At 41.5% G+C, this 15,212-nt stretch overlaps 1 protein-coding gene across 5 annotated transcripts in view; it reads right to left on the bottom strand.

Moving 5' to 3' along the window:
* Nucleotides 1-15,212, bottom strand: part of tbc1d32 (TBC1 domain family, member 32) — a 57,598-nt gene that overhangs the window by 37,603 nt on the left and 4,783 nt on the right. For 3 of the 5 annotated variants that reach the window (XR_005996718.1, XM_041860639.2, XM_041860640.1), the window contains exons 9-17: nucleotides 13,642-13,703; nucleotides 13,398-13,548; nucleotides 11,563-11,622; nucleotides 11,069-11,171; nucleotides 9,222-9,359; nucleotides 8,945-9,034; nucleotides 6,809-6,966; nucleotides 4,629-4,756; nucleotides 4,193-4,394 (exon numbers count right to left, since the gene is read on the bottom strand). Coding sequence is in view for 4 of the 5 variants with exons in the window: in XM_041860639.2 (XP_041716573.1) it covers nucleotides 4,193-4,394; nucleotides 4,629-4,756; nucleotides 6,809-6,966; nucleotides 8,945-9,034; nucleotides 9,222-9,359; nucleotides 11,069-11,171; nucleotides 11,563-11,622; nucleotides 13,398-13,548; nucleotides 13,642-13,703 (1,092 nt within the window). In the remaining variant the exon portion in view is untranslated. The remainder of the gene's footprint in view (nucleotides 1-4,192; nucleotides 4,395-4,628; nucleotides 4,757-6,808; nucleotides 6,967-8,944; nucleotides 9,035-9,221; nucleotides 9,360-11,068; nucleotides 11,172-11,562; nucleotides 11,623-13,397; nucleotides 13,549-13,641; nucleotides 13,704-15,212) is intronic. The other 2 variants (XM_041860642.2, XM_041860641.1) reach the window with 1 other exon arrangement.

A 15,212-nucleotide genomic window follows, 5' to 3' on the forward strand; every position in this document is an offset into this window, starting at 1 on the left:
CAGCACATTCAACTATGTAAAGAAAAAAGTATTTAATACGATTATTTCATTCATTCAGATCTAGGATGTGTTATTTTAGTGTTCCCTTTATTTTTTGGAGCAGTGTATATACAGTGAGGGAAAAAAGTATTTGATCCCCTGCTGATTTTGTACGTTTGCCCACTGACAAAGACATGATCAGTCTATAATTTTAATGGTAGGTTTATTTGAACAGTGAGAGACAGAATAACAACAACAAAATCCAGAAAAATGCATCTCAAAAATGCTATAAATTGATTTGCATTTTTAATGAGGGAAATAAGTATTTGACCCCTCTGCAAAACATGACTTAGTACTTGGTGGCAAAACCCTTGTTGGCAATCACAGAGGTCAGACGTTTCTTGTAGTTGGCCACCAGGTTTGCACACATCTCAGGAGGGATTTTGTCCCACTCCTCTTTGCAGATCTTCTCCAAGTCATTAAGGTTTTGAGACTGACGTTTGGCAACTCGAACCTTCTGCTCCCTCCACAGATTTTCTATGGGATTAAGGTCTGGAGACTGGCTAGGCCACTCCAGGACCTTAATGTGCTTCTTCTTGAGCCACTCCTTTGTTGCCTTGGCCGTATGTTTTGGGTCATTGTCATGCTGGAATACCCATCCACAACCCATTTTCAATGCCCTGGCTGAGGGAAGGAGGTTCTCACCCAAGATTTGACGATACATGGCCCCGTCCATCGTCCCTTTGATGCGATTAAGTTGTCCTGTCCCCTTAGCAGAAAAACACCCCCAAAGCATAATGTTTCCACCTCCATGTTTGACGGTGGGGATGGTGTTCTTGGGGTCATAGGCAGCATTCCTCCTCCTCCAAACACGGCGAGTTGACTTGATGGCAAAGAGCTCGATTTTGGTCTCATCTGACCACAACACTTTCACCCAGTTCTCCTCTGAATCATTCAGATGTTCATTGGCAAACTTCAGACGGGCCTGTATATGTGCTTTCTTGAGCAGGGGGACCTTGCGGGCGCTGAAGGATTTCAGTCCTTCACGGCGTAGTGTGTTACCAATTGTTTTCTTGGTGATTATGGTCCCAGTTGCTTTGAGATCATTGACAAGATCCTCCCGTGTAGTTCTCGGCTAATTCCTCACCGTTCTCATGATCATTGCAACTCCACGAGGTGAGATCTTGCATGGAGCCCCAGGCCGAGAGAGATTGACAGGTCTTTTGTGTTTCTTACATTTGCGAATAATCGCACCAACTGTTGTCACCCTCTCACCATGCTGCTTGGCGATGGTCTTGTAGCCCATTCCAGCCTTGTGTAGGTCTACAATTTTATCCCTGATGTCCTTACACAGCTTTCTGGTCTTGGCCATTGTGGAGAGGTTGGAGTCTGTTTGATTGAGTGTGTGGACAGGTGTCTTTTATACAGGTAAAGAGTTCAAACAGGTGCAGTTAATACAGGTAATGAGTGGAGAACAGGAGGGCTTCTTAAAGAAAAACAGGTCTGTGAGAGCCGGAATTCTTACTGGTTGGTAGGTGATCAAATAGTTATGTCATGCAATAAAATGCAAATGAATTACTTAAAAATCATACAATGTGATTTTCTGGATTTTTGCAACAGTGTGTGAAAACCTTGTGAAGACTTACAGAAAACGTTTGACCTGTGTCATTGCCAACAAAGGGTATATAACAAAGTATTAAGAAACTTTTGTTATTGACCAAATACTTATTTTCCACCATAATTTGCAAATAAGTTCATTCAAAATCCTACAATGTGATTTTCTGGATTTTTTTTCCTCAATTTGTCTGTCATAGTTGACGTGTACCTATGATGAAAATTACAGGCCTCTCTCATCTTTTTAAGTGGGAGAACTTGCACAATTGGTGGCTGACTAAATACTTTTTTCCCCCACTGTATACACACACACACAGTGCATTCGGAAAGTATTCAGACCCCTTGACTTTTTCCACATTTGGTTATGTTACAGCCTTATTCTAAAATTGATTACATCGTTTTTTTCCCTCATTAAATCTTCACACAATACCCCATGACAAAGAAAAAATTTGAAATATCACATTTACATAAGTATTCAGACCCTTTACTCAGTACTTTGTTGAAGCACCTTTGGCAGCAATTACAGCCTTGAGTCTTCTTGGGTGTGATGCTACAAGCTTGGCACACCTGTACTTGGGGAGTTTCTCCCATTCTTCTCTGCAGATCCTCTCAAGCTCTGTCAGGTTGGATGGGGAGCGTCGCTGCACATCTATTTTCAGGTTTCTCCAGAGATGTTCGATCCGGTTCAAGTACAGACTCTGGCTGGGCCCTCAAGGACATTCAGAGACTTGTCCCGAAGCCACTCCTGCGTTGTCTTGGCTGTGTGCTTAGGGTCGTTGTCCTGTTGGAAGGTGAACCTTCGCCCCAGTCTGAGGTCCTGAGCTCTCTGGACCAGGTGTTCATCAAGGATCTTTCTGTACTTTGCTCCGTTCATCTTTCCCTCGATACTGACTAGTCTCCCAGTCCCTGCTACTGAAAAACATCCCCACAGCATGATGCTGCCACCACCATGCTTCACGGTAGGGATGGTGCCAGGTTTCCTCCAGACGTGACACTTGGCATTCAGGAAAAAGAGTTCAATCATGGTTACATCGGACCAGAGTATCTTGATTCTCATGGTCTGAGAGTCTTTAGGTGCCTTTTGACAAACTCCAAGCAGGCTGTCATGGTACCCTTCCCCAGATCTGTGCCTCGACACAATCCTGTCTCGGAGCTCTATGGACAATTCCTTCGACCTCATGGCTTGGTTTTTGCTCTGAAAACTGTGGGACCTTATATAGACAGGTGTGTGCCTTTCCAAATCATGTCTAATCAATTGAATTTACCACAGGTGGACTCCAATCAAGTTGTAGAAACATCTCAAGGATGATCAATGGAAACAGGATGCACCTGAGCTCAATTCTTAGTCTCATAGCAAAGGGTTTGAATAATTATGTAAATAAGGTATCTGTTTTTTATTTGTATTACATTTTCAAAAATTGCAAAAAAAAACTGGTTTTGATTTGTCATTATGAGGTATTGCGTATAGATTGATGACGATTTTTTATGTATTTAATTCATTTTAGTATAAGGCTGTAAAGTAAAGTGGTCTGAATACTTTCATATATATATATATACAGTATACACTGAGTGTACAAAAAATTAGGAACAACTTCATAATATTGAGTTGCACCCCCTTTTGCCCTCAGAAAAGCCTCAATTCGGCGGGGCATGGACTCTACAAGGCATTGAAAGCGTTCCACAGGGATGCTGGCCCATGTTGACTCCAACGCTTCCCACAGTTGTATCAAGTTGGCTGGATGTCCTTTGGGTGGTGGACCATTCTTGACACACACGGGATACTGTTGAGCATGAAAAACCCAGCAGCGTTGCAGTTCTTGACACACTCAAACCGGTGCACCAGGCACCTACTACCATACCCCATTCTAAGGCACTTCCATGTCACATACACAATCCATGTCTCAATTGTCTCAAGGCTTAAAAATAATTGATTGAAGTGGATTTAACAGGTGACATCAATAAGGGATCATAGCTTTCACCTGAATTCACCTGGTCAGTCTGTTATGGAAAGAGCAGGTATCCTTAATGTTTTGTACACTCAGTGTATAATGGCTCAACACAAGTTGAGTCTCAGTGATGTTATGTCTCAGTGTAAGTACATTTGTCCCAATACTTTTGGTCCCCTAAAACAGGGGGACTATGTACAAAGAGTGCTGTAAATAAAGCTGACAGTCTTCACTTTAACCTCATAGTCATTGTATCATTTGAAATCCAAAGTGCTGGAGTACAGAGCCAAAACAACAACAAAATTGTCACTGTCCCAATACTTTTGGAGCTCACTGTATAATTCCTAGTATATCTTGTGTAAATTAATTCTGTTTAGATACGTATAGATTGCATTTGGATTACTGTTACAGTGTTATTTGGGTTGTTAACTGGATTCGTTCCGTCATTTCTTGATTTCTTGTTGTTCTTTCAGTTTTTTGAAATTGATTATTTGTGTACCTGTTTGACATTTTACTGCATTGTTAGGAGCTAGTAACATAAGCATTTTGCTGCACCCGCTATAACATCTGCTAAACTGTGTATGCGACCAATAAACCTAGATTTGATTAGTATGATGGAAAATTGCTTCCTTTTCGGTAGAGTAAAAACATACCTTTTTCCAGGCTGCAGCGATGCACTCATGCAGGCCATAGGGCCTGAGCACCTGCAGTCCTTCACATGTGTTGTACATCTGCCGACACACGAAGATGAAGGCCCCGCTCACGCCATGGGATGTCTCTGCATTCTGTAACAATGGTAGCTCTTTAGCCAGGAGCCTCTGGGTGAACTGAACGATTACATGGGCAGCTGAAATACTAGAACACAAATAGAATAGCCTGATTGATTACATGAGCCGTCACTCATACTGGTATACCATTCAAATGTTTGATGTTCAAGGATTAACAATCCAACATAAATTGTTGTGCTCTGTAAGTACACATGAGAACAAACGTCATACTTTCTTAGTATATTTAAGATGCTGAAAGTGCAATATTCATAATAATAAACAATGAATAAGTACCCTGTGTATAAAATCAGTTTTTACTTACCCTTCACCCTCGCCAGAAACTAGATTTCTTTCATATAAGAAAAGTGATAATCCTCGCTCAGTGGTGGCAATTCTTGCGAGAGTGTCTGCTATATGAATCAATGTAGTTTCTGGGGAGTTTAAATTAGCCTGTGACACAAAACACTTAATTGAAATGGCTTTGGGCAAATTGTGGAATGAATACAAAATAACACAGACAACACATACAGTACAAATGTAACTAACTTCACATACCATCAACAGATTTCTACAATAATAATAAACATCATCATGCTGGTGATGTTGGTTCATTCATTTGTATATACAGTGGGGGAAAAAAGTATTTAGTCAGCCACCAATTGTGCAAGTTCTCCCACTTAAAAAGATGAGAGAGGCCTGTAATTTTCATCATAGGTACACGTCAACTATGACAGACAAATTGAGAAAACAAAATCCAGAAAATCACATTGTAGGATTTTTAATGAATTTATTTGCAAATTATGGTGGAAAATAAGTATTTGGTCACCTACAAACAAGCAAGATTTCTGGCACTCACAGACCTGTAACTTCTTCTTTAAGAGGCTCCTCTGTCCTCCACTCGTTACCTGTATTATTGGCACCTGTTTGAATTTGTTATCAGTATAAAAGACACCTGTCCACAACCTCAAAACAGTCACACTCCAAACTCCACTATGGCCAAGACCAAAGAGCTGTCAAAAGACACCAGAAACAAAATTGTAGACCTGCACCAGGCTGGGAAGACTGAATCTGCAATAGGTAAGCAGCTTGGTAATCTCCCTTGATCTGGGGCTCCACGCAAGATCTCACCCTGTGGGGTCAAAATGATCACAAGAACGGTGAGCAAAAATCCCAGAACCACACGGGGGGACCTAGCGAATGACCTGCAGAGAGCTGGGACCAAAGTAACAAAGCCTACCATCAGTAACACACTACGCCGCCAGGGACTCAAATCCTGCAGTGCCAGACGTGTCCCCCTGCTTAAGCCAGTACATGTCCAGGCCCGTCTGAAGTTTGCTAGAGTGCATTTGGATGATCCAGAAGAGGATTGGGAGAATGTCATATGGTCAGATGAAACCAAAATATAACTTTTTGGTAAAAACTCAACTCGTCGTGTTTGGAGGACAAAGAATGCTGAGTTGCATCCAAAGAACACCATACCTACTGTGAAGCATGGGGGTGGAAACATCATGCTTTGGGGCTGTTTTTCTGCAAAGGGACCAGGACGACTGATCCGTGTAAAGGAAAGAATGAATGGGGCCATGTATCATGAGATTTTGAGTGAAAACCTCCTTCCATCAGCAAGGGCATTGAAGATGAAATGTGGCTGGGTCTTTCAGCATGACAATGATGCCAAACACACCGCCCAGGCAACGAAGGAGTGGCTTCGTAAGAAGCATTTCAAGGTCCTGGAGTGGCCTAGCCAGTCTCCAGATCTCAACCCCATAGAAAATCTTTGGAGGGAGTTGAAAGTCCGTGTTGCCCAGCGACAGCCCCAAAACATCACTGCTCTAGAGGAGATCTGCATGGAGGAATGGGCCAAAATACCAGCAACAGTGTGTGAAAACCTTGTGAAGACTTACAGAAAACGTTTGACCTGTGTCATTGCCAACATAGGGTATATAACAAAGTATTGAGAAACTTTTGTTATTGACCAAATACTTATTTTCCACCATAATTTGCAAATAAATTCATTAAAAAGGGTTAGGGTTATGTGATTTTCTGGATTTTTTTTCTTCATTTTGTCTGTCATAGTTGATGTGTACCTATGATGAAAATTACAGGCCTCTCTCATCTTTTTAAGTGGGAGAACTTGCACAATTGGTGGCTGACTAAATACTTTTTTTCCCCACTGTAGAACTGAACTGAAATCTTGTATATAAATTGTCCAAATAAACACTTGGATTTACCTCAGCTTACACTGCATTACATATATTGAATAAATACATGTTTATAACCATGAGAGCTGAGCGATTGTATTATTCTAGTGTAGTTATTTAGTGATATTGTACCAAGTAACCTAAAATGCAACAGACACTTTATTCTGACCTGCTTTATGCTGACCTGCTTTATATTGACCTGTTTTATGCTGACCTGCTTTATGCTGATCTGTTTTATGCTGACCTGCTTTATGCTGACCTGCTGTATGCTGACCTGCTTTATGCTGACCTGTTTTATGCTGACCTGCTTTATGCTGACCTGTTTTCCTTTGAGCAGGGTGATGATGGGTGCCAGCAGTGTCTCTATGACAGGGGTTTGGTAAAGGCACTCCGCTGCACACTCTGTGCGGTCACCCAGGGTACTCAGCACCTCCATTACAAGAGTCGTGGGAGAGAGAGAGTCTAGAATCACAATTGCAAAGACACACACGCAGACATGCACGTACACCCACCCACACACACAAACACACCCACACAGGTCAGGTCAGTTTTAAGACTTTACGATACTGCAGTGTAAATCCCTAAGTATCATTTAGCATTATTTACATTTTAGTCATTTAGCAGACGCTCTTATCCAGAGCGACTTACAGTTAGTGAGTGCATACATTTTTCATACTGGACCCCGTGGGAAACGAACCCACAATCCTGACGTTGCAAGCGCCATGCTCTACCAACTGAGCTACAGGGGACTATTTGAACAAAGACCATGAAATATATGTTTATTTTAAGCTGTAGCTGTGAAGTATTGGCAAAGGATATGCTGTTAGACAGGGAAGGTACATTACTATTGATAATTTGACTGGAGTAAAGGTATTGTAGTGTTGGTCATGAAAGTGAAGGGGCAATTAAATGGTTGTTGGTGTCACCAACATATAATGTACACCGAGTGTACAAAACATTAAGGACAATTTCCTAATATTGAGTTGCGCCTGGCACCTACTACCATACCTCATTCAAAGGCACTTAACTATTTTGTCTTGCACATTCACCCTCTGAATGGCACTCATACACAATCCATGTCTCAATTGTCTCAAGGCTTAAAAATGATTCTATACCTGTCTCCTCCCCTTCATCTACAGTAATTGAAGTGGATTTAACAAGTGACATCAATAAGGGATCATAACTTCCACCTGGATTCACCTGGTCAGTCTATGTCATAGAAAAAGCTGTAGTCCTTAATGTTTTGTACACACAGTGTAACACAAGTTGAGTCTCAGTGATGTTATGTCTCGTCTCAGTGAGTATCACAGTGTTCTCTCGACAAAAGGTCTGACACAGACACAAAGTGGGTGGACTCTAGAACACACATATCAAGATAATAACAATAATAATAATAATATGCCATTTAGCAGACGCTTTTATCCAAAGCGACTTACAGTCATGTGTGCATAAATTTTTACGTATGGGTGGTCCCGGGGATCGAACCCACTACCCTGGCGTTACAAGCGCCATACTCTACCAATTGAGCTACAGAGGACCAAGATAAAGGGCTGTCATAAAAACTAAGCCACATACTAAAGTATTTGAGTTGTTCCACCAATTGGGTGCCTTTGAGTTTTGATTTCACGTAATTTTTACATTCTGTCATAAAGAACTTAATAAAAAAACATGTTTTCCCATCTCAAGAGGTTAAATAAAGAAATGACTATATTAAGTGCCTATAAAGTGCCAAATAAAATAACAGGGTTGACGATTTCATCTTAAAACAGCCATAAATCCCCTTATGACAGAGGAAATCAAAGTTTGTTGTGCGCAACATGGAGGGGCAATTGAAAGAAAGCTTCACAAAAAAGTTTTAATTGTTAAAACATTTCTAGCTTGTCTATCTATGGGTAGCAGGGTTGACATGTTATGTTCGACCCTCTCACTTTTCAACCACAAAAAACATGGCCAAAAATCGTACAACCAGCTTACCTGCTTTTACACTATGGTTTCGCTATTAGATAGTCAATGTTTCTAATCACATGAAATAAATAATAATATTCAGAAATGACTTTGTCAAAGCAACAAAAGAACTAGGGCTTTACAATGATCGTGAAAATCTTCCTAGAAGTCACAGAGGGTGCACCGAGGGACATATCTAAATGCTGAATTTTGGCACTTTAGCAAGTCTTTAGTCATTATAAAAATCTGATGTATTGAATTCTCCATGTGGTCTATATTAAAGGGCACTTCAATTAATATAACTTGCTTTTAGAATGAAATATTTCTACTTAAAATATCAAAAGGGACACAAAAGGTACTCATTTCGTGGAACGACTCATCTGTTGTTGTACCTTCTTGCATAGTTAATTCATCATCTTAATGAAAGGGTAGACAGCATGTGTAAAAGAAGGCTTTATAGTGAGTCAAGGGATGGGAGAGGCAATGTGAACCACACCTGCATGTGATGAGTCACTGTGAGGAGGCTTGGGGTGTTGGTACATGATGCTAATCAGAATGACAACCAAGTCTGTCAGACTGACTGGATCTGTAAGAAAATTACAAATGTATCAGACAGTTAGGGTGGCAACCTAGAGTAATGGTTTGCAACAGCTGTTCCTCCAGGATGGGGTCTACGTAACTTCTGTGAAATAACTGTCAAACTATGTTTTTCCCCATTTATGCTATCTAAAATGATAAGACAACAGTTAAAAAGTATTTATTTCTGTTCATACCTTTGCGTTTCCACACTGTGATGGGAAAGAGCTTTCTCCCATTAGTGTACATGAGAAGCCTTCCAAGCACACATAATGAGTGAACGAAATAAGTATATTCCAGCTCCTTGGCTGTGTAGAGAGTCCTTTGAGCAGTGCCTGGACAGAAACAAGATTATGCTTCAACAGTCTAAACACATTTAACATTTATTCAGGTGAAACTCCATTAACGACATGTGTAACAAATAGCATGCTGATGTAATTTCATAAGAAACTAAAAACAATTTCTTTACAAACCTATCTTTTAGCATATGCTGAAACAATAAAACACTACGGGCAGTGCTGATAATACAGGTTCAAACAAGGGACAAAAAAGCCTTTTGTGCAATCACTGACAACGGGGTCAGTTTATCTGTGTTAATCCAATGCAAGGTCAAGAACGCAGCCTCACTCTACAGAGTGCCCCACAGAAGATAACACGAGGCACGTTCCAGAGAAATACTCCCTCTTCTCTGACGATAGCACAACCATGGGCTCAGGAGACAGGCAAGGAAGAAATAAAACCTCTGTTTTATCTTGGCCAGGTCGCAGTTGTAAATGAGAACTTGTTCTCAACTGGCTTACCTGGTTAAATAAAGGTGAAAAAAATAGAAAATAAAAAAAAGAACTATAAAAGGCAGAGAGAGGCAGGAGACAGGCTCAGGAGACAGGCAAGGAAGAAATAAAACCTCTGTTTTATCTTGGCCAGGTCGCAGTTGTAAATGAGAACTTGTTCTCAACTGGCTTACCTGGTTAAATATAGGTGAAAAAAATAGAAAATAAAAAAAAAGAACTATAAAAGGCAGAGAGAGGCATTAGGCATCTTTTTTAGTATAGGCCTTCCATACTATACATGAGGCTGTGGAAAACAGCATATGGGAGTGAACTAGTGGGCCATTCATCAGTCTCAGTGGATATAGCATCAGGAGAGAAGAGAGAGAAGCTAGTCTGAATTTGAACACAGGCTTAGGAAAAGTAATATGTTCTGTCCTAACCCCCAAAATTGTTTTGCACTTCCATAACCCAGAGTCTCCCTTACTTAATTACCTCCTATATAGCTTATAATGAGTTGTTTAGCACAATCATGGTGAGCTCTAGTCCACATAAGTAATTATTTGTATCATGGACCAAATGATTTATACATATTAGATGGTCGTAGACAATCTGGCTTCTCAAGACTCCAAAGACCAGACTTGAATATACTCTGGCTGATATTACAGACATTTTGCTATTCTACTCCCTGAGCTTGACCAGTCAGTGATTCCCTCCATCCCCACAATCTCTAACAGTATTTCACTATGCAGCTCCTCTGCCCCTCCCCAGACTATACAGTATACACAGTGGTCATCTCTTTCAGTGCATGGGAACACCCTGGCGATAGATAGCAGCAGAGCCATCGGGCCTGGAGAGGAGGAGGACAGACTGTAAGACCACAGACAGGAAAACAAACCACCGGCTGCCTGATAACTGCAGATATGGGCCGCCTCAACAAGACTTTACTTATTCAGCATCTAAACACCCCACACTCAGTGCGATAAGGAGGTGTGTGAACCAGGTGAATAGGGAGAGGTGGAGGAGAGCTGGGAAGGAGGGCCTGGCACCTGCATTGAGTTCTCAAGGGATATACAGCAGGTGAAAAGCCACAGAAAAAGCTATTAGCCTCTACTAATTAAAATGTAATGTGTAATAATTAGAAATGTTCTCCTCCAACAACTAGATACAAAATAGGTCTACATGTTGATTATTGGTGTTCTGCTACAGTAGATCTTGGTTACAATATAATTTGAATAGAATGGAGAAATACCAGTGTAGATTAAAGTTTAACTTACCAATGTGCTGGTGCTCCATAGAGCGGATGACCTCAGCCGTCTCATCTCTGACTGGGTCACAGGACTCATAATAATGAATACACTGCTGAAGAGCTGCCACAATCTGGGATAGAACAGCACTCATTACAATCATCAAAGGAATGTAGAAAACACTGAAAAAATACAACTGAAGACCTGTAAAGGAAATAATTTGTTTGAGGGTAATACATTTTCCAGTACTCTACCTCAGAATAGAATAGAACTAGATATATAGCAAGTTTAATGTCTTCAACATCCATCAAGTTCATACTGCAAGACAATAATTAAATGTACTGTATTGGAAAATTTTAATAGCTATAAAGGCAATCAAGACTTTAATCTTAATAAAACTGGAAACAAATGTTTCATCACGAAGGAGGACAATCAGAGACAATCATCAGCTCGTCATCAATCTCGCCACCACCACCCTCACTGTCACAGAACAGAACCATAAAGATTAGTCATCACTCACTCACCAGAGACTTGTACTTCCTCTCCAGAAGCCTAAAGACCACAGTCCTGCTGTAGTAACCATGCTGGAAGAGACAGGAATGACATCATCAACTCAGCACTGACAATTGGTTTGACTGTAAGTCGCTCTGGATAAGAGCGTCTGCTAAATGACCAATTTATTTTATTTATTTATTTACTACGGTGAGGGAAAAAAGTATTTGATACCCTGCTGATTTTGTACGTTTGCCCACTGACAAAGACATGATCAGTCTATACTTTTAATGGTAGGTTTATTTGAACAGTGAGAGACAGAATAACAACAAAAAAATCCAGAAAAACACGTCAAAAATGTTATAAATTGATTTGCATTTTTAATGAGGGAAATAAGTATTTGTCCCCTCTGCAAAATATGACTTAGTACTTGGTGGCAAAACCCTTGTTGGCAATCACAGAGGTCAGACGTTTCTTGTAGTTGGCCACCAGGTTTGCACACATCTCAGGAGGGATTTTTTCCCACTCCTCTTTGCAGATCTTCTCCAAGTCATTAAGGTTTCGAGGCTGACGTTTGGCAACTCGAACCTTCAGCTCCCTCCACAGATTTTCTATGGGATTAAGGTCTGGAGACTGGCTAGGCCACTCCAGGACCTTAATGTGCTTCTTCTTGAGACACTCCTTTGTTGCCTTGGCAGTGTGTTTTGGGTCATTGTCATGCTGGAATACCCATCCACGACCCATTTTCAATGCCCTGGCTGAGGGAAGGAGGTTCTCACCCAAGATTTGACGGTACATGGCCATCGTCCCTTTGATGCGGTGAAGTTGTCCTGTCCCCTTAGCAGAAAAACACCCCCAAAGCATAATGTTTCCACCTCCATGTTTGACGGTGGGGATGGTGTTCTTGGGGTCATAGGCAGCATTCCTCCTCCTCCAAACACGGCGAGTTGAGTTGATGCCAAAGAGCTCGATTTTGGTCTCATCTGACCACAACACTTTCACCCAGTTCTCCTCTGAATCATTCAGATGTTCATTGGCAAACTTCAGACGGGCCTGTATATGTGCTTTCTTGAGCAGGGGGACCTTGCGGGCGCTGCAGGATTTCAGTCCTTCACGGCGTAGTGTGTTACCAATTGTTTTCTTGGTGACTATGGTCCCATCTGCCTTGAGATCATTGACAATATCCTCTCGTGTAGTTCTGGGCTGATTCCTCACCGTTCTCATGATCATTGCAACTCCACGAGGTGAGATCTTGCATGGAGCCCCAGGCCGAGAGAGTTTGACAGTTCTTTTGTTTTTCTTCCATTTGCGAATAATCGCACCAACTGTTGTCACCTTCTCACCAAGCTGCTTGGCGATGGTCTTGTAGCCCATTCCAGCCTTGTGTAGGTCTACAATCTTGTCCCTGACATCCTTGGAGTGCTCTTTGGTCTTGGCCATGGTGGAGAGTTTGGAATCTGATTGATTGATTGTTTCTGTGGACAGGTGTCTTTTATACAGGTAACAAGCTGAGATTAGGAGCACTCCCTTTAAGAGTGTGCTCCTAATCTCAGCTCGTTACCTGTATAAAAGACACCTGGGAGCCAGAAATCTTTCTGATTGAGAGGGGGTCAAATACTTATTTCCCTCATTAAAATGCAAATCAATTTATAACATTTTTGACATGTGTTTTTCTGGATTTTTTTGTTGTTATTCTGTCTCTCACTGTTCAAATAAACCTACCATTAAAATTATAGACTGATCATTTCTTTGTCAGTGGGCAAACGTACAAAATCAGCAGGGGATCAAACACTTTTTTCCCTCACTGTACTTATGGGGGGGGGGTTGTTTTTTTGTGGTGTTCATAGAAGGTTAATATTGTGCTCACCATCCACTTCTTAAACCAGGTGGCTTTGATATCCAGTAAGGCAATGAGGTGCATGGGTTCGAAGGCTTTCTCTGACCCTTGTGTCCCTAACCCGTGTTCAGGTTGTAAGGACAGGAGGGAGAAAGTACTCTCTATTATCTCCTCCATGTACCTAGTGACACAAAGAAGATACAAAATCAAATTCTAGACTAAACTATTAATTTGGAAGCGCTGATCACTGAATAAAATAGAACAAACATCTCACTTCTCTGGGTGCCGAATCCAAAAGGTTGTTACCTCCTTCTGAAAATCATTCATTAATCGCATCTGGAGAAAAATTAAAAAATTAGTAATAATAACATGCCATTTAGCAGACGCTTTTATCCAAAGGGACTTGGTCATGCGTGCATACTTTTTTTTTTTGTGTATGGGTGGTCCCGGGTATCGAACCCACTACCTTGGCGTTACAAGCGCCGTGCTCTACCAGCTGAGCTACAGAGGACCACAATAAAAACGACATCATATTCATATACAGTGGGGAAAAAAAGTATTTAGTCAGCCACCAATTGTGCAAGTTCTCCCACTTAAAAAGATGAGAGAGGCCTGTAATTTTCATCATAGGTACACGTCAACTATGACGGACAAATTAAGAAAAGAAAATCCAGAAAATCACATTGTAGGATTTTTAATGAATTTATTTGCAAATTATGGTGCAAAATAAGTATTTGGTCACCTACAAACAAGCAAGATTTCTGGCTCTCACAGACCTGTAACTTCTTCTTTAAGAGGCTCCTCTGTCCTCTACTCGTTACCTGTATTAATGGCACCTGTTTGAACTTGTTATCAGTATAAAAGACACCTGTCCACAACCTCAAACAGTCACACTCCAAACTCCACTATGGCCAAGACCAAAGAGCTGTCAAAGGACACCAGAAACAAAATTGTAGACCTGCACCAGGCTGGGAAGACTGAATCTGCAATAGGTAAGCAGCTTGGTTTGAAGAAATCAATTGTGGGAGCAATTATTAGGAAATGGAAGACATACAAGACCACTGATAATCTCCCTCGATCTGGGGCTCCACGCAAGATCTCACCCCGTGGGGTAAAAATGATCACAAGAACGGTGAGCAAAAATCCCAGAACCACACGGGGGGACCTAGTGAATGACCTGCAGAGAGCTGGGACCAAAGTAACAAAGTCTACCATCAGTAACACACTACGCCGCCAGGGACTCAAATCCTGCAGTGCCAGACGTGTCCCCCTGCTTAAGCCAGTACATGTCCAGGCCCGTCTGAAGTTTGCTAGAGTGCATTTGGATGATCCTGAAGAGGATTAGGAGATTGTCATATTGTCAGATGAAACCAAAATATAACTTTTTGGTAAAAACTCAACTCGTCGTGTTTGGAGGACAAAGAATGCTGAGTTGCATCCAAAGAACACCATACCTACTGTGAAGCATGGGGGTGGAAACATCATGCTTTGGGGCTGTTTTTCTGCAAAGGGACCAGGACGACTGATCCGTGTAAAGGAAAGAATGAATGGGGCCATGTATCGTGAGATTTTGAGTGAAAACCTCCTTCCATCAGCAAGGGCATTGAAGATGAAATGTGGCTGGGTCTTTCAGCATGACAATGATCCCAAACACACAGCCCAGGCAACAAAGGAGTGGCTTCGTAAGAAGCATTTCAAGGTCCTGGAGTGGCCTAGCCAGTCTCCAGATCTCAACCCCATAGAAAATCTTTGGAGGGAGTTGAAAGTCCGTGTTGCCCAGCGACAGCCCCAAAACATCACTGCTCTAGAGGAGATCTGCATGGAGGAATGGGCCAAAATAAAACA

This window comes from Coregonus clupeaformis, chromosome 33 (genome assembly GCF_020615455.1).
Source record: "Coregonus clupeaformis isolate EN_2021a chromosome 33, ASM2061545v1, whole genome shotgun sequence".
Classification (NCBI taxonomy): domain Eukaryota; kingdom Metazoa; phylum Chordata; class Actinopteri; order Salmoniformes; family Salmonidae; genus Coregonus; species Coregonus clupeaformis.